This window comes from Filicampus tigris, chromosome 10, assembly GCF_054856515.1.
Source record: "Filicampus tigris isolate MCC_2025a chromosome 10, RoL_Ftig_1.0, whole genome shotgun sequence".
NCBI lineage: Eukaryota > Metazoa > Chordata > Actinopteri > Syngnathiformes > Syngnathidae > Filicampus > Filicampus tigris.
The window spans coordinates 341,292-361,788 of NC_141226.1; the positions used below are offsets into that span (position 1 = coordinate 341,292).

General features: G+C 45.0%; 1 protein-coding gene across 6 annotated transcripts in view; it reads left to right on the forward strand.

The window, feature by feature from the left end:
• The first annotated feature begins 1,371 nt into the window (after window positions 1–1,371).
• Window positions 1,372–20,497, forward strand: part of fam110b (family with sequence similarity 110 member B) — a 49,694-nt gene continuing 30,568 nt past the window's right edge. The window contains exons 1-4 of one of the 6 annotated variants that reach the window (XM_086043736.1): window positions 1,379–1,503; window positions 3,642–3,748; window positions 4,273–4,342; window positions 18,597–19,238. In XM_086043736.1, the coding sequence (XP_085899862.1) occupies window positions 19,116–19,238 (123 nt within the window). In that variant the 5' untranslated portion in view covers window positions 1,379–1,503; window positions 3,642–3,748; window positions 4,273–4,342; window positions 18,597–19,115. Of the gene's footprint in view, window positions 1,504–3,641; window positions 3,749–3,811; window positions 4,343–18,596; window positions 19,239–20,497 lie in introns of those variants that run through there. The other 5 variants (XM_086043734.1, XM_086043737.1, XM_086043735.1 and 2 more) reach the window with 5 other exon arrangements.

The window sequence follows — 20,497 nt, forward strand, 5'->3', positions numbered from 1 at the left end:
ATATCTACACTCATAAATCGGACCAGGAAAATGACTATCACCATGGTGAAGCAGATTGATTAATGCAAAATTAGCAGGATACATAAAGTAAGCAATACACAAACATGTCATGTCATGTCATGTCATGTCATCTTCCAAACCGCTTATCCTATACAGGGTCGCGGGGAGTTGCTGGAGCCTATCCCAGCCGTCAATGGGCGAAGGCAGACTACACCCCGAACTGGTCGCCAGCCAGTCGCAGGGCACACATAGACACTGTCACTGAGCGGGAATCGATCCCACGCTGCCCGCACACAACTCAAGCGTGTGTACCACTACACTATCAGGGACTCTAATACACAAACATACAGTCAACTATGTTTCATATCGAGGTAATTTTGATTGATCAAAAGCATAGGCGGTTTAATGCTTCAGTTCCCATGTCGACCTCTTGGGGTCGGTCTTCATCCAGCACTGTCGATGTTCATCGGGGTTTGCGAGCGACACTGAGTAGGTAGAGATGAATTTTGACCATTTACATGCATCAAGCCCGATTAGTGGGCCGGACTAAAATCCATTTCCTAATCCGCCCATTTTTTTTCAAACATCCACTCACGGGACGGACTGCCCAGCTCTGTAATTAGCGATTACTACACTAGATTATGGCGGCACGGTGGTCGACTGGTTAGCACGTCCGCCTCACAGTTCAGAGGTCGTGGGTTAGATCCTGGCTCCGGCCTCCCTGCGTGGAGTTTGCATGTTCTCCCCGTGCCTGCGTGGGTTTTTCTCCAGGTACTCCGGTTTCCTGGAGTATGGTAAATTGATTGGACATTCTAAATTGCCCCTAGGTGTGACTGTGAGTGCGAATGTTTGTCTCTGTGTGCCCTGGCAACCAATTCGGGGTGTTCCCCGCCCACTGCCCGAAGACAGCTGGGATAGGCTCCAGCACTCCTCGCGACCCTTGTGAGGATAAACCGTGTAGATAATGGATGAATGGATTATGCGTTAGATTGCATTAAATATGTCATACGAGTAAAAGACAAAATGATTAGAATGAAGGAGAGTATCTTTCAGATCTCCGTTTTTGCGGTGGATTTGTCTCACTGCAGACTATAGTATAGTAGCTGAACAAAGCTCCCAATAGTTAATTGGATTTTACTTTCAAAACAAGACGTATTAGTTCCCGTCACCGTGCGTTCAAATATGAAATTCGATACTGGTACACTCCAGTTATTTCATATTTCTGAATACGTAAATGAAATGTCATGACTTTTGGGGAAATTATGTCTTATTTTAGTAATGACTACGTAACTCGTTGTTGGTCAACTCCCAGACTGTCGATCAAATAACCGTGCCATAGCGTTGTTACCCTTTATTGTGAAAATTGTGAACGGACATACTCGTGCTCATACCAGTATTTCTGTTGGCTGCGAACAGGATACTGTCAGGCCGAAAGTCGCACCAAGCAAGCGGATGGCAAACCTCCGTCGCTGCATCTTTTGTTTTCCTCGGCTAAACATCAAGGTAAGAGCCATTAACCAACGTTTTTACGACCCTAACCTGGCTGCCGGCTTTAAACCGAATAACGGAAATTGCATCATTCGCGGTACACGGGACTTGGAGCGCTTCTTTAATTTGCTGTGATGTCGGAACACAGCCATTGTTCTCCAACTGTCGTAGAGGCAACAGCTCAATCACGTACATTTGATAGGTTATAGTTGTATTCAAATGAAGAGAAGTAGCGTAAGTGGTAATTGTGAGCTTTTAATGTGTTCCAAGGCCTGCATGTGTATTGACACGGCGGCGCAGCTAGCTTCCATGCATGGGGGGTGCTGTGATGTCGGCGAGGGCTTGGCATTGCTTTGCTGCATCAAGAGTGCGTGCGTGCACAGGTAGAGTTTGTGTTGACTGTGCATCAGCTGCTATATAGCAGCCACTCAACGCCCGCCCAATCACAGAGCACGGGTCCGACTCTTCCGGTGTCATTATGCGTGCACAACATGAATGTGGGAGCCGTTGATTCTGTTGTTAGAAGAAGGCACAGTCAGTACATTTTGAGCATAACACATTTGCAGTAGCCCCCAGTAATGTTGGGTTCACATAACCTTATTATACTGTATAGGTATACTCTAGGGCAGGGGATCTGATCATTTCAATCAGATGTGTAGGAGGAGGGAGACGTCTAAAACAGGTTAGGTAGGGGCTACCGTGCTCTATAATTTGGCAGTTTTGTTGTGACTAAGACAACAAACATGTACTGAAAGTTTACTTCCCAAATAAAATCCAGTATATTAGCCATTAGGGTTAAGGCCTAGATGTTGGCCAACTGTGACAGACACTTACCCCCGGTGGCATCTGCCGGCTGTTGGCACGTCACGCTGGAAAAGCACACCGCAATGATAGACAGGGACGCTGACCATTAAGGTAGTCTCTGCGCATGCATAAGATGTAATACCCTTCCATACCATTGGTGGCGGTAGGCACTATTTCTCATTGTTAGAAAAATCTAACCGGAAAGCTGTTGGCCGGGGGCGGATTATAATAACGTAAACAATGAATTCAGCTACATTCTTCGCTCACGATGAACTCCCACGCGGAGTAAACCATCACGTTCTTGACATGGTATTGTGAAATACTTTAATTGTCAACCCTCGCTCTTGTACTTGTAAGAATACTAAGACAGCGAAGTCATGCTCAACTGTTTATCCGCATTTGTCACTTCCCGTTGGTGGTCCGAGCGCTGATTTGCTAGCTAACAGCCAATCAGAGTGACCAAATGTCACGACTGGCGACGCCAATTCAACATGCATAAATGCCCCCAAGACGCTTACTGACGAGTTATGACACTACGACGGTGGTCACTTCACCAATCAGACGGCGCATTCAGACGCCACGATGCTTCACGACCTCCGACGTCGGTTTGGTCTAGCTAGGCCTTTAGACATCGCTTGAATTTGGACGATTGCAGCTCTGATTCCGTTTTTTTTTTGGGGGGGGGGGATTCTGGTTCCTAACTATCCTCGATTCCCATTCTTTAAAAACACAAATAAAAAAAGGGAGCGTTATTTTGGGATAAAATCATATTAACGTCTCTTTCCTTTAATTTCATGAACTTTTTACTGTTTGGGCACTACGACTATGAGTTACTCAAGGGGCTATTTTTAACCAGTATATTAATTTTATTATATATTATATTAAGAGCGTAGGGCTGGATAAATTTGACAATTTTTAGTGAAATTGTGCGAAACGAACATGCAACTTATGCCTGTTTACATTTATTACTACTTTGCGAATATTGTGAGGAGAGGCGATGGCGTCATGAGATGATGTCATATGAGATCGTCACTCTGCCACAAGACACTTGGCTGACTGTTAACAAAAGTGATCCTGGACAGATTGCTGATTGGGCTTTCGTGGTCTGGAAGAACTCTGGTCACTATTGTGTCAGCCTTCCCCGCATACCGAGCCCTAATTGAAAGGAGATGGTGAAGAAGATTGTTTATGTTAAGAATACTGTCGGATAGGGCTCGGTGATAATTCATTTTCAATATGTATCACGATTGACACGTGATCCATATCAATAGAAAATGCCTTCAATAAAACGTTCAATTAAAAAAAAAAATCAGAAGGCAAACCTGATCGTGGCATTGTGTGCGCTGTAGACAGTGCGCAGCCGCCTCCAAACACGAAGAAGAAGGCGCTAAACCAATGAAGAAGAAGCCGCTAAACCAAAGAAGAAGAAGCATTCAAACCAAAGATGAAGCAACAGGTAACCCAACGACGCATGCGTGCGGGCCATGCGGCATACTTGCATATATATGCATACATATATACATACATACATATATACATACATACTTACTTGCGAGCGAGTGGTGTAACTTTGTTCAAATAAATGTCCAGTCAACTCGGTGCAACTCTTACAATAAAATGATGTTATGCATACACCACACCTCCGGATGGATATGTGTACAAGTAAAGAAATTCCCTGTCTTTGACATGCTAGCGCCAGTGTTAGCTATGTCCGACCCTCGGCATCACACTCAAGTTAAAATCAGGCAAATAAAATATGAATGGACTATGGCAATAATGAGTCCGCCAAAAAGATAAAGTAATCCTAAGGTTGTTCAATTGTAATGCCTGCACTGCAAGAGTGTATTGTTTCACTAAACTTACATTATATGAACAAAGAATGAAAGTGTATCAACAATATTGCTTTGGGGTAAAAAAAAAGATCTATATAATATCAATATCGACCAATATGAAATACTTATATCGTGATATACTTTTCAGTCATATCGCCCAGGCCTACTGTCGGAGATGCGTCATTCTCCATCTGTACGGAAACGCATGCGCGTAAAAGGTTTGTAAAAGAAGAACTTTGTCTGAAACATTTCCCCATGACAAGAGCTATGTTTTACTACCTGTGTGACAGAATTGGATCATTTATATGACCACGTCTTCAAAACATACCTACCTCATCCGCCGCCATTTTTTGTGATTGCAGTATGTATGTGTGATGTAATACCCGGTCAAAACGTGCAACGTGGTATCCGGTTCCTCTCATTGTTTATTCGGAAAACCTGTTTCCAAAATTCACAAAATTCCTCGATACGCTAAAAAATCCACCTTCTACAAGTGTAAAAACTTTTTGGCAAACCTTAGGCCATTTTGGGAATTTCTAGTGTTTCCATTCAGTTACAATAATGCAGCAGTTACCTAAAGCAATGAATATCAACCAGGTTACCACGGGAAATCATTCAATGTCAATTATTTTGACAAAAAAAAAAAATCCTAATAAAAAAAGAAAATGTTAATTTAACTGCTTACTTATTTGTGCCGACCACGCACAGGAACAGGCAAAACAATACAATTTTCTTTCACTGGATGACTGGGGGGGGGGGTCGATTTGCCAATATATCGCGATTTTCGGCCGCCAAATATAATATCGATTTTTCATCTTCTAATATCGATTTAATGATGGCAGTGTGTATGCAGTAAAGGTTCAGCCTATTCTGGGAGTTTGCTGCCCTCTGTTCACGTTCACGCCTTCTGTGTCTCGCATTGTACCATACGTTTCCTGTTTCCGGGTTTGACTCAGGTGCAACCTTAACATTTCAGCTCGATATCAGCCTAGTTTTTGATGATTCCTTGTTATTTCTTATTTCATTGATGCTCCTTAAGCCTTGAGTTAATGACCAAAATGTAAGTCTGTCTTCGTTTACTTGTATCTTTTAATTAATGCCTGCCCGTATGCTCGTGAGCCAGTTAGCCACATTAGCTGCCTAGATTCGGGCCCCCACCGTTCCCGGCCATTAATATGTGACCATACGGGCATGGTTTGTGCCTTCCTTTTATGTTGCAGTGTATTCCAATGTTGTGACGACCGTAACTCCTTACTGTGTTGACGTAGGAGGTAGAATTTGAATTGAATATGTGTCCGATATCACATCGTCACTAAGTATAGCAGTGCTTCTCAAATAGTGGGGCGGGACCCCCTGGGGTGGCGCGGTGCGATGCTGAGGGGGGCGCGTGTGACCCTGGGTAACATCTTTTTTTTCCGCCGTACTACAATAACGTGTAATTGCACATCCACTCCAGCAGTTGGCAGTGGCGCTCTAATTGCCCATTGTGCGTAGCGAGTATTAACTCCACGGTGTAGGTTTGTTTTGCAACGAGCTGGCGATGTGAAGTGCAGTAAACAAACCTTTAGACAACATGAAGAAATGTTTAACAGGGATGAAAAGAAAGGCGGAGAGAAATGAAGACAATGATTCAAAAGAAAGTCACCCGAAAGCAAAGACGTGCAAATATGACGAAGCATATTGTAGCGCTTGGCTTCACTGTGACTACAGTGGGAGGCGACGAAAGACCGGTGTGTTTGCTGTGTCTAAAAATGCTGGCAGCGGACAGTATGAATAATTCAATCCATCAATAATCAATCCATCAATCAATCTCAATCTATATCATTTTGTCCAACAATGTATGTTCGCTTGCAAGACATCAGTCCAGTAAAGGATACTGAGTCCTGACTCTTCCTGCCTGTGCTTTGACCGGCACACCATCTTGTTTACAGTTAGCCCCTTAAACAAACTAGCCGTATCGCCTTCCCAACAGTGTAACACTCCGTTTTCTTTTTTGTTTTTCAGAGAAAATGTGCAAAAACACAAAATAGGATGTTTTGAAGAAAATAGTTTTGACTCAATATGTCCTCTGATCTATATCTTCTGATTAACATATACAGCAACTGCATTTCTCATCTCTACATGTAATTTGCATATTAACTGGGTAGAACATCACAATATCATGATATCACAACATCGTGATATCGTATCGTGACTCAAGTAGTGTGATACGTATTGTATTGCAACATCCTCGCCAATACTCACCCCCATGGATGACAGAAGGTACACAATAACCCTGTATAGCTACTTTTTGTGACTTTTTGCTTTTTGCTAAGTGGTGTGTTTTGGGATTTTTTTTCTGATGTGAAATACGTGCCTTGGCTCAATAAAGGTTGAGAAACACTGACTTAAAGCATGCTGATCACCGATTGATGGCAGTGTTTCCCACAGATTTGAAATCTACTTGGGTGGGTGGATGCCGGTGGGGCAATTTTCTAGTTGTTGTTCGGTTCATATCGTGCATTCTAGTGAATTTTCGGAGTAAAAATTGTTACCGCATTAGTCAGTGACACAACATTTTTTGCACTTATTTTGTATTCAAACAAAAAAATGATATTAATACTAGAGCTGCAAGCAGCTATAAAAGGCCCTCGCAGCCCTGGCAACGTTGGGGTACTGGCAAGTTGGGATGCTCGCACATCGGAATTGAATTACCGAAATGATCACGTGGATAGTTGCAGCAGCTTTTGTAGTCAAGGTGAGTCCAAACTTTAAAGTAAATTCAAAATGGCGGACTTCCTCTTGGGTTTATCATACGGCACCAAGAGGCTTTTTTGTAGGTCTCTTTCTGTTTTATATACTCTCTAATTTTCGTACATGTTGGTGAAGCGTGCAACCGGGGCCAATTTTTAAACATTTTCTAGGGGGCAGTAGCAAGCCATCTTTTAAAGAGTGCACAATTGAATTGAATTGATTCATTTACCAGGCCTTCTATGTGTGCAATGTTTCATGAGTTTTCGTGCATGTTTACATTCTCAAAATCAGCATTGTGTTATTGGCAAACTGCGTTACCATGGCAACAGCTTTTTGCGAAAAATCTCAAACTTCGTGTTTTAACATCATGAAGGCATAAACACTCTTCCGAGCAAATATGAAGGAGATCTGGCTAACCTGCCAGGAGAGAAACATGAAAGAATTAAACGTGTACTTCATTTAGCCAGTAGGTGGCGCTCCCACTACGATGAAAAGTTAGTTCATAGATGTCTTCAGGTGTAGACTCCCCTCGAATGTGTGACATTTTGACAAGATATTATCATGTGGATCACATTACAGCTGCATTTAAAGTCAATGTGATGCCGAATTGTAAAGTAAATTCAAAATGGCGGACTTCCTGTTAGTTTAGCACATGGCTCCAAGAGACTTTTTCGTAGGTCTTGACCTGTTACGTATACCACCAAATTTTCGTAGATATAGGAGAAACGTACACCCGGGGCTGATTTTTTAAAAACAATTCTAGGGGGCGCTAGCGAGCCATTTTTTAAACAATTGCGACGTAAAACAAAACAAAAAAAGATGATTTCACCAGGCCTGATGTGTGTCCAAAATTTCGTGAGAATTCATGCAAGTTCAGACCGTATTTGCGAACTGCCCATTGCCATGGTGACAGCTTTTTACGATAAATCACAAATATTGTAGCTCAACATCAGGAAGGTCTACATAGTCCATCCATCCATTATCTCCCGCTTATCCGAAGTCGGGTCGCGGAGGCAGCAGCTTCAGCAGGGAAGCCCAGACTTCCCTCTCCCCAGCAACATCCTCCAGCTCTTCCGGAAGGATCCCAAGGCGTTCCCAGGCAAGCCGGGAGACATAGTCTCTCCAGCGTGTTCTGGGTCGTCCTCGGGGTCTCCTGCCGGTGGGACATGCCCGGAACACCTCACCAGGGAGGCGTCCAGGAGGCATCCTAATCAGATGCCCGAGCCACCTCAACTGGCTCCTCTCGACGCGGAGGAGCAGCGGCTCGACTCTGAGTCCCTCCCGGATGGCCGAACTTCTCACCCTATCTCTAAGGGAGAGCCCGGACACCCTGCGAAGGAAACCCATTTCGGCCGCTTGTATCCGAGATCTTGTTCTTTCGGTCATGACCCACAGCTCATGACCATAGGTGAGAGTAGGAACGTAGATCGACCGGTAAATTGAGAGCTTCGCCTTTCGGCTAAGCTCCTTCTTCACCACGACAGACCGATACAGGGTCCGCATCACAGCAGACGCTGCACCGATCCGCCTGTCGATCTCCCGTTCCATCTTACCCTCACTCGTGAACAAGACCCCAAGATACTTGAACTCCTCCACTTGGGGCAGAATCTCATCCCCGACCTGGAGAGGGCACGCCACCCTTTTCCGACTGAGGACCATGGTCTCAGATTTGGAGGTGCTGATCTTCATTCCGACCGTTTCACACTCGGCTGCGAACCGCTCCAGCGAGAGTTGGAGATCGCGGCTTGAAGAAGCCAACAGTACTACATCATCTGCAAAAAGCAGAGATGCAATACTGAGGCCACCAAACCGGACGCCCTCGACACCTCGGCTGCGCCTAGAAATTCTGTCCATAAAGGTTATGAACAGAATCGGTGACAAAGGGCAGCCTTGGCGGAGTCCAACGCCCACAGGAAACGAATCCGACTTACTGCCGGCAATTCGGACCAAACTCTGGCATCGGTGGTACAGGGACCGGACAGCCCTTATCAGGGGGCTCGGTACCCCGTACTCCCGAAGCACCCCCCACAGAACTCCCCGAGGGACACGGTCGAACGCCTTCTCCAAGTCCACAAAACACATGTAGACCGGTTGGGCAAACTCCCATGCACCCTCGAGGACCCTGCTGAGGGTGTAGAGCTGGTCCACTGTTCCACGGCCAGGACGAAAACCACATTGCTCCTCCTGAATCCGGGATTCGACCTTCCGACGGACCCTCCTCTCCAGCACCCCTGAATAGACCTTGCCGGGGAGGCTGAGGAGTGTGATCCCTCTGTAATTGGAGCACACCCTCCGGTCCCCCTTCTTAAAAAGGGGGACCACCACCCCGGTCTGCCAATCCAGAGGCACTGTCCCCGATGTCCACGCGATGTTGAAGAGACGTGTCAACCATGACAGCCCCTCAACATCCAGAGCCTTTATGAACTCCGGGCGGATCTCATCCACCCCCGGGGCTTTGCCACCGAGGAGCTTTTTGACTACCTCGGTGACTTCAACCCCAGAGATAGGAGAGCCCACCTCAGAGTCTCCAGGCTCTGCTTCCTCAGTGGAAGGCGTGTCGGTGGAATTGAGGAGGTCTTCGAAGTACTCTCCCCACCGACCCACAACGTCCCGAGTTGAGGTCAGCAGCACCCCATCTCCACTATAAACAGTGTTAATGGTGCACTGCTTCCCCCTCCTGAGACGCCGGATGGTGGACCAGAATTTCCTCGAAGCCGTCCGGAAGTCATTTTCCATGGCCTCCCCGAACTCCTCCCACACCCGGGTTTTTGCCTCAGCAACCGCCAGAGCCGCATTCCGCTTGGCCTGCCGGTACCCGTCAGCTGCCTCCGGGGTCCCGCAGGCCAAAAAGGCCCGATAGGACTCCTTCTTCAGCTGGACAGCATCCCTTACCGCTGGTGTCCACCAGCGGGTTCGGGGATTGCCGCCGCGACAGGCACCGACCACCTTGCGGCCGCAGCTCCGATCGGCCGCCTCAACAATGGAGGCACGAAACATGGTCCACTCGGACTCGATGTCCCCCGCCTCCCCCGGGACGTGGGAAAAGTTCTGCCGGAGGTGGGAGTTGAAACTCCTTCTGACAGGGGATTCTGCCAGACGTTCCCAGCAAACCCTCACAATACGTTTGGGTCTGCCAGGTCGGACCGGCATCTTCCCCCACCATCGGAGCCAACTCACCACCAGATGGTGATCAGTTGACAGCTCCGCCCCTCTCTTCACCCGAGTGTCCAAAACATGCGGCCGCAAGTCCGATGATACGACTACAAAGTCGATCATCGAACTGCGGCCTAGGGTATCCTGGTGCCAAGTGCACATATGGACACCCTTATGCTTGAACATGGTGTTCGTTATGGACAATCCGTGATGAGCACAGAAGTCCAGTAACCGAACACCGCTCGGGTTCAGATCGGGGGGGCCGTTCCTCCCAATCACACCTCTCCAGGTCTCACTGTCATTGCCCACGTGAGCATTGAAGTCCCCCAGCAGAACGATGGAGTCCCCAGGTGGAGCGCCCTCCAGCACACCCTCCAAGGACTCCAAAAAGGGTGGGTACTCTGCGCTGCCGTTTGGTGCATAAGCACAAACAACAGTCAGGACCCGTCCCCCCACCCTCAGGCGGAGGGAGGCTACCCTCTCGTCCACCGGGGTAAACCCCAATGTACAGGCGCCAAGCCGGGGGACAATAAGTATGCCCACACCTGCTCGGCGCCTCTCACCCTGGGCAACTCCAGAGTGGAAGAGTGTCCAACCCCTCTCGAGAGGACTGGGACCAGAACCCAAGCTGTGCGTGGAGGTGAGCCCGACTATATCTAATCGGAACCTCTCAGCCTCACACACCAGCTCAGGCTCCTTCCCTGCCAGAGAGGTGACATTCCATGTCCCAAGAGCTAGTTTTTGCTGCCGGGGATCGGACCGCCAAGGTCCCCGTCTTCCGCCGCCGCCCAGCTCACACGGCACCCGACCCCTTTGGCCCCTCCCACCAGTGGTGAGCCCATGGGTCTACATAGTCTTTCGAGCAATTCTGAGGTCGACCTGGTTAACTTGCGAGGAGAAAAAGATCAAAGAATAAAACATGTACTTCCTTTAGCCAGTCGGTGGCGCTACCACAACAATGAAAAATAAGTTTGGCGATGTCTGCAGGCTTCGACTTTTATCAAATATTAGTTGGGTTTTAGAAGAAATTATTATGTGGGTCAAGTTCCAGCAGCTATTGTAATCAGAGCAAATTCATACTTTAAACTTAATTCAAAATGGCCGACTTCCTGTTTGGTTTAGCATATGGCTCCAAGAGACTCTTTTGTAGGCACTGAACTGTTACATGTACCACTAAATGTTCGTCGATCTAGGTGAAAAGTACAACCGGGGCAGAGTTTTAAAAAAATTCTAGGGAGCGCTAGCGAGTCATTTTTTACAAGTTGCACAAAAAAATAAAAAAATATTGATGATTTTGCCAGGCCTGATGTATGTGCAAAGTTTCGTGAGATTTCCAGCATGTTCAGACCCTCAAAATGAGTGTTGTTTTTTTGTCGAACTGCGTGTTGCCATGGCAACAGCTTATCGCGAAAAATCACAAATTGCGTATTTTAATATTAGTAAGTCGTAAACACTGTTCCGAGCAAAGATGAGGTGGACCTGGTTAACCTGCTAAGATAAAAACATCAAAGGTAAAAACATGTATTTCCTTACGGTGAAAAATAAGTTCGTAGATGTTTTCAGCCCTTGGCTATTATCAAATATGAAACATTTCGAGAAGTTTGGATGATCTGAATAATCAGATTTTGCGGCACAGTCAAGGCCACAGCCTTCACCGAAAAGTCACAATATTCGTCGTAGTGCAAAATCAATGTCTTGAGGCCTTTCGGACAAATTTCACAAAGTCGGACAAAAGTCGTATTCGTTCACCGGGCTCCGTGCAGTAAATAGAAATGTAAAAAATGACAATTTTTGTCGCCACTAGGTGGCGCTATATGTATAGTGAAATACCATTATATAGATGTCTTCAGGGCGCGACTCTTTACGTACATTTGGGATATTGTGGAGCATGTGTAGGGGAGTTATTAAGGTTTTTTTTCTGTATGCCGAAGGAAAAAATTTACGCCAAATTTGATGCCCCTCCTCCGTCATATAGTTGATCGAAAACACCCCAAAAAATTCTCAGTGTTTGCCCCAGGTTTTAAGATGATATATCCAAAGTTTGAAGTCAATTGGAATAATCCTCCAGGACATGGGTGCAAAAGTATGCACCCTGTAAACGTGCAAAAATGGTCCAAAATTGGACATTCAAAAATTCATAGCTCACTTCCTGTACACTTTGCTGTACAAAGTTTCATGAGTTTTCGTGGAATTGTCCAGCACATGTTCAACCTGAGCCTGAAGCTGGGCAGGGTCCCCCAGCTATGGAAAACATCCTGCCTGGTCCCGGTGCCAAAGACCCCCACCCGAAGGAGCTCAACAGCTTCAGACCAGTGGCGCTGACGTCTCACCTGATGAAGACCCTGGAGAGACTGGTCCTTGTCCACCTGCGCCCCCTGGTGAGCTCCTCAATGGACCCACTCCAGTTCGCATATCAGCCTGGCATCAGTGTGGATGATGCCATCATCTACCTCCTCCACACTTCACTCTCCCACCTGGAGAAGGCGGGGAGCACTGTGAGGATCATGTTCTTTGATTTCTCCAGTGCTTTCAACACCATCCAGCCCACCCTACTGGGAGACAAGCTGGAGCGGGCGGGGGTGGCCCACCACCTCACCACATGGATCCAGGACTACCTCACAAACCGGCCACAGTATGTGAGGACACAGGACTGTGTCTCTGACGTGCTCCTCTGTAGCGCGGGGGCCCCACAGGGAACTGTCTTGGCTCCCTTCCTGTTCACCCTCTACACCTCGGACTTCAACTACAACACCCCTACCTGTCACCTGCAGAAGTTCTCTGACGACTCTGCGATTGTCGGCCTCATCACAGGCGGAGATGATCGGGAGTACAGAGAACTTACTCAGGGTTTTGTGGACTGGTGCCAGCAGAACCGCCTCCTGATCAATGCGGGGAAATCCAAAGAAATGGTGGTGGATTTCGGTACGCGACAGCACTCTTCACCTGCACCAGTGAATATTCGGGGAACAGATGTTGAGAGAGTCTCAACTTACAAGTACCGGGGTGTTCATCTGAACAATAAACTGGACTGGAGCGACAACACAGACGCCCTCTATAGGAAGAGTCAGAGCAGACTCCTCCTACTCAGGAGACTGAGGTCTTTTGGGGTTCAGGGGACACTCCTCAGGAACTTTTATGACTCGGTGGTTGCATCGGTCATCTTCCAGGGAGTGGTCACCTGGGCAGGCGGAGTCTCGGCCCGGGACAAGAAGCGGCTGGACAAACTGGTCAGGAGGGCTCTGTCCTGGGCTGCTCCCTGGACCCTGTGGACTCGGTGGGGGACAGGAGGATGTTGGCCAAGCTGTCATCAATGCTGGACAACCCGGACCACCCCCTTCCAGGGCACCCTAACAGCACTCCACAGCTCCTTCAGTGACAGACTGTTACACCCTCGCTGTGAAAAGGAGAGATTCCGCCGTTCCTTCTTGCCTGCTGCTGTCAGACTCTTTAACAAGAACATTGTGTAGTCTCTACAAACTGGCGGACATTAGTGCAATTGTGCAGTCCTGCACCTGAGCTCATATCGTGCAATATTCCCCACTACTGTAATACCGTGCAATACTCAACATTCCCCACTACTGTTAGTCTAGTTTTATTTTTATCCAGTGCTGTTCCTTACATTTCACTACAGCACTGCAGCACTGTCACTTACTTAGAGTATTTTTCTTCTGTACTATGTACAGGCCAAAATGAGTGTTCCTCATACTTTTTATGTAGATGTATGTTGGTGTGTATATACATATGTATATACACATGTTACTGCGTATATTTACATAGGTTTGATCCTGAATGTTTGCCGTCAATGTTATACATTAATGGCTACATTATGCCGCCGTCCCTGTGTGACCTATATCTTTGCTGCTGTAACAATGAAAATTTCCCCACTGTGGGATCAATAAAGGCATTCTTATCTTATCTTATCTTATCTTATCTTATCTTATCTTATGTTTACATTCTCAAAATCAGCATTGTTATGGGAAACTGGGCATCACCATGGCAACAGCTTTTTGCAAAAAATCTCAAAACTTCATGTTTTAACATCACGAAGGCCTAAACACTCTGCGAGCAAATATGAAGGAGATCTGGCTAACCTGCCAGGAGAAAAACATGAAAGACATAAAACATGTACCTCATTAAGCCAGTAGGTGGCTCTCCCACTACAATGAAAAGTTAGTTCGTAGATGTCTTCAGGTGTGGATGGCTCCAAGAGACTTTTTTAGGCCTTGAACTGTTACATATGCAGTAAGTATTCTCTAGTAAGGAATCATATTTGCATTGTTCGATCTTTCCTTATAACGGAATTTCCTTATGTGGGAAACGACTACGGTACATGTCCTGTATAATCGTGTAAGTATGTTAACAAAATACATATGCAACAAGTTAACAACACAAGCATATAATTATAATAAACATTTTATTAAACAAAAACTGCACTATAAAGTACAGGTATATGAATAAAATACAGTAAAACATAAATTATCCAAATACTGTTGAAAGAAATACTGTAACACCAATGCAGTACAGTACTGTACTTAACTAGAGTAAACTGTACTGTAATTTAATGTTGACTTTTCTCAGACTTAGGAAAAAAATTGTCTTTTTTGAGTTGTTGTTTTGGCTTCAGTCTTTGCTGTATGAAAATGTTTGTCTGCGTATCATACAGTTTTGTTGCTAATTGCAAGTAACTGTCCCGTTGATCATCACTGATGTCTGGTGATTTTTGTGCATACAAAAGGACACGTTCATTAACGCCACTGTACTTCATCCGTCGAGCCGCAAGCAATTTCCTTTGAGCAGGCAAACTGCTGGAATCGTACTGAGCCAGAATCGATTCCTTGTTTTTCAAAGTCTCGTAGATTTTAGTTTATTTGACTCCAAGTGTCTCCTGTTACTTTGTAACTTTGTACTTTGTTTTTTACTTCGATTAATCCGATGTATTTCACTCTCTCTTCCACGGTCATTACCTTTCTTCGTTTGGATGCCATGAGCTACAGACGAATATGTAAATGAATACATTTTAAATCTTTTGCAATTTCAGTAAAACGCATGCAAAAGAAGTAACATACATGTCGCCGTTTTGGATTCGATAATGGCGGAGCGGTCAAAGTTATTTCATAGTATCGAGTGGGAACTGCTTGAGTTTGCGCTACTGCGGGCTTCGCTTTGGCTTCCGGGTCCTGGATACAATACCGGAACTTCGTTGTAAGGAATCGATCGTTAATGTAATATAGTACTGTAGTAGAAAATTTCATGCATACGCTTTTTTTCCAAGTGAGGGAATTTCTGTTTGATCTAATGATGGCGGAGCGGTCAAAGTTTTTCCGTAGTATAGAGCGGGGACTGCTCTACTGCGGGCTTCGTTATCGGTTCCGGGTTCCGGATACCGGAAGTTCCGTTGTCAGGAATCGATCATTAATGTAGTATAGGAGTAGAAAATTTACCACCGTGCCGCCCTATATTGTATTATTTTCCAATTTAGTTTATGTGAATTGTCAGCTTTATTTGCACTTTCGTTAATTTAGTACATATATATCCTAAATTTAGAGTTAGTTGTTTGTGTTTTATTTTGGATTTAAATTCTCTTTTGCAGAGTGATTGCTCTGCCTTTTGTCAGAAATAAATGATAGATGACTCAAGATTTCAGTACTTGTACTCGTAACACTAGAACTCCCATAGCCTGGTTATTTGACAAAGTCCCCCCAGGGCTTCCATGACTGTTTTTTTTTATACCAGGAAGGGGTGTGTGTCGGGGGATTAGCCGAGCTATTATGTTAAAGTATATTAGCCCCAGAAGCCACCCCCCTGCTTTGCAATACAACCTTCGCGCCTGCCGAAGACGTCACGCTTTAAAATATATTGTAGCAACGTCAAAGAACACGCCGTCAGACTTAGTTTAATTATCATGTTTTTATTAGTCCAACCGGCTAATAAGGGCCGCAGCCGACGCCAATACAGTGCGACAACCGTTCAGTCAAAAAAGAGCAGCGGCTCTCCTGTTCGTCCTCCGCTACTCTCGCTCGCATGCCCTCCCATCCAGCGAGCCGACGATGCATTCATTAACCTCTGAAACAAAACAACTTGGCAAGACACAAATTCGACCACAACACAGAAAACCCAATTTGTTACACTATTTGTGTAATATATTTCTTTGCATCAATGTTTGCCACCACATGGCTGTTCTACATGCTGACTGAAGACTTCACGTCACTTTTCGTTGCTTTCAGAATCGGATTGTGGTGAAAAGTTATTTGGAGTAAAACACACTTTATTAGAAATACTTCATGTTAGAAATCTCACGTTTTTTTATTATTAGTCATTGTTGGCATTTGATAAATTAATTGAGATTCGACGTAGTACTGAGATGTCCCACACTGTGAGCAGGCATTGAATGCTCCTCGGGCGCTAAGTGTTGATAGCGAGTGACTTTTTTTTCCTCTTTCCTCCTTCGACACAGCTCGTCGTTTGTTTGTGCCAGCAAACTCAGTAGTTGCAGATTGCCCGTGTTTCACCATGTTTGTTGTGTGTAAATGTTAAAAGGTGAGTTTAATAATTTAAGTTTGTGTCAGGTAACTGCTGTACATAGAGCCTAGATATGTTCTCGTGAGTGATGTCACGTTGATGAACACTAGTTAGTTATTTATTATATATGCTAACTATTCTAGTGATGAAATGTGTGAATGTGTATTGGATGTATTGTTTGGCTGATTAATTTCTCAATACAGTGAATTGTAATGTTTAGGCATATTGTTAACAAATGGCTATGCATTGGATGATGTTGCTAGGTTATTCTTTGTCTGTGTTGTTGCAGACCACAATAAATAGACGTGTCAAGTGGAATACGGGCCTGTGTTTTCTGACAGGAGAACCCAAATTCATACCTTGCCACTTTAAATAGTCAGATGGAGACATCATACCAATCATATGATCCTCTCCGTTTTACTTCACATTGTGTACAGTTCATACAATCATGCAGCCCGAGTCAACCAGAAAAGTGTTTCCAGTTTGGCAGGAGAAACGCAAACGGAAGTGACGTACGAGCTGCCTCGCAAAAGAAGCAGTAATGTACTTTATTTTATTTTTTATTTAGTAACTCAGAAGATAAAAACACAACAGCCAGGGCGGTGACAAACATAGAGGCAAAGAAATAGATTACAGAAATATAAAGCGTGACATCATCAGCAGGCGCGAAGGACCCGATCCAATCTGGACATTTTAAAAAATTTCAATGAACATTCTATCAGTCCGGCCCTCGGCTTGTTGCAAATTTTTTTATTTGGCCCTCCGTCCATATGACTTTGACACCCCTGCTGTCGACGATCTTCTTCCGTTTGGGAGCATACACTGTCAGCGTGGCACCAGTTGTTGAAAACACCTAATAAATGAGAGAAAGAAAAAAAGGTTATTCCACAGTAATTTTACACACTCACACACACACGCACACACGCACACACACACAAACACCCACGCCCCACACACACACAAAATACAACGCAAACATATACCAGTGTTGTTCTGATACCACTTTTTGTCAGTGTGTCATTGACGTGTCAATAAAGCTCACCAAACTCCCATATGTGATGATTTCTTGCAAAACTGCCATCTTGGGAAGAATACAAAAAACAAACACAACCCAGCACAAAAGGAGCATGCACACACCCAACTATTTTGGACTGTATTGCTAAAATGAGCTACTATTTGCCACTCCTTCTGCCACTGTTTTAGACATTTTACCAACTCCTAGAGTAGCAGGAGAATCATTTGACCCGACCGGCCCAATAAAAAGGTATGCAAACATTCCCCAGTATTCAGTATTCTGTTGTTCACTATTGCGTCAAAGATTAATTTCAACAATATGGAAATTAATTTCTGCCAGGAAGAGGCCAAACGTGCTGCTGCCATTGAAGAACAGAGGCCTCTCTGACAAAAATGGTGAAAAAGTATTGTAGTTGACTATTTATGCGTCAGGTAAAAGAAAAGAAAATCAAGGAGTATGGACACGGCTGAAGTCATTTTGGGGTTTCTTTTCTTCACCTAATTTTTGTTATTTTCACCAGGTTTTGTCTATGTGCTAAGCAACAAAGTATAGGATACAAAATGTAGGCTTCCCCTCCAAACCACTGGTCAATGAAGTGAAGTCTGCTTGTAATACCAGAGAGCAAGCATCTCCCCTGTGGCTGTGTGTTCTGGTGGAAAACTGTGGAATTTGAGGAGGGTGAAAGGGGGGGGGGGCAATTGCATTGCAACGCAGGGGGTGGCTACTGGGGCTAATATGCTTTAACATAACAATAGCTCGGCTAATCCCATGACACACACCCCGTCCTGGTCCAAAAAACAGGCATGGAAGCCCTGGGGCGGGGGTTAAAAAATCCTGGAAGTGCTAGTGGTATTGGTCTGAAAAAAGTGGTATTGAACATCCCTAGTGTGCATTCATGTGCGTGCGTGCGTGCTTGTGTGGCAGCTTGAAGTGCTCTGTTATGAACGTGTGTCCCATATCTATTCCAGATATTGTTGCTTGGTGCATGATGTCATTATTCACATTTTTGCTAACCCCAGTTGCTGTTTCTCTCCCCTTTTGCTCTATTTCAGATAGATAGTGAGGAGAGCAGAAGCAAGACTGTTGACTGACAGAGGGCTGCTAATTTTCCTTTACTCCCCATCCTACGGTGTTCATTGGCTTTGTCCAAATATTCATACACACCACTGCATGCGCACATGCGCACACACATGCACACGCACACACGTACATATGCACACACCATTTCTTGTCTCTTCCATTCTGTCTTTGAGTTGTTCTTGCTTGATGGCTCGGTTGCTGGCAACTATAAAGGCCCTCAACTAGTCAAAGTAATTGGGCTCACTACTTTGACTGTAAAAGCAAAGATTCCTCTACGAAAATACTACATTAGAAATACTTGTCCAGAGTCAGGTTCAAGTCTCACTGGTTCCTCTCGGTGATGGTGAGGGAAAGGGTGTTTCTCTCTCTCTAGGTGGTATCTTTTCCACTTTGTTTCTTCATGTTTTGGGGGTCCTTCAGAACCCCCACCCTCTGTCAATCCCCCTGCTCCTGCTGCCACCACGGCCGGCCACCCCAGCCACTTTGTTGCCATGCCAACAGAGACACTGTCTCCAGCTCTGCCAGATAGCAAGGCCACTGGCACTGCAGCACCTTTCAGTTCCACTGTACCCCTCCGAATCCTTAACAAGGGCCCGGACTACTTCAGGAGACAGGTATTGGTTCTTCACTCACTCACTCTTGACCCATACAGTCAACATTTTAAAACACTTTGTGTCCTAAAACCACACTGACAGAATCACTGATAATTGTTAGTTTTATGTAGAATGTTATTTAATATGAAGGGTTTGTTTTCTGTTTTGATTGACATGGTCAGTGTAGTATACAATACAATAAAATACAATTTTATTTATATAGCGCATTTCATAACAGCTGGAGCTGTAACAAAGCACTTTACATACAAACAACAAAATAGCCATAATACAACAAAATGGAATCAATAAATTAACATAAAATACTACAGTGATACCTCGTTACTTCGCGCTTCAACTTTCGTGCCATGGGTGCATCGCAGATTTTTCAGAAGCATTCACAACAAATTAAAAATTAAACAACACAGCCATATCGGCAGCTTTATTGCAGAAAGGTGCATTGTTTCAAAGATATGAGTTGACTCGGGAGGTTTTGTACATACCCGCAGGCACTCATAAAAGGCGGTGACTGGTTCCCAGCGCGAGCTCGACCAATGAGAGCACAACAGGATTGACTTTTTCCACACACTGTACTGTACGTGAGCTGACTGGGTGCGCATCATCGCAGCCTCTCGCTAGTCTCGTCCACTATTCAAATGTGCCGTTGATTTAGTCAGAGTCAAGCTGGGTACTTTCTCATCCGTATTTGTAATGATGTGTTTATTCTAATAACGTTTTGTTAAAATCGGATAGTACAGTTCAACAGCTGTGTTTATAGTCGCGAGTGCAGCGCAGCGCGCTCCCGGCCGGCCAGCGGCACGGACAACTTAGACATCGCCAAATAAAGTGTGAAAGTGTTAGTTTTGTCTTAGGTTGTCTTAAAACAGCTTACCTTAACTACAATTCCACGTTGCATTTTATCTAAAGGATGTTTGATGCTATTGAGTGAAAGTTAAGGCATAATTCACTCGGTGGCCGTGCTTCTTCTTCTTCTTCTGCTTCTTCATTTTTAAATGAAGTAGGAGGCAACAAAGGGAAGAAGAAGAAGCAGGCAAAGAAGAAGACGCGGACGTTTTTACTTTAACTTTCACAACGACGACAACCGTTTTAAAGTGCAGGATTGTACCTTTGGATAAAATACACTATGGCATTAACCTAAAATTCTTCTCACAGCCCGCAGCTTGGTATTTATTCTTCATTTTGCATTTTTAAAGTTAAATTGATTGTGTAACAAGTATTTAGAAGTGTGGGAACGATGTCGGGGGTTCGCAACGGCGTAATAG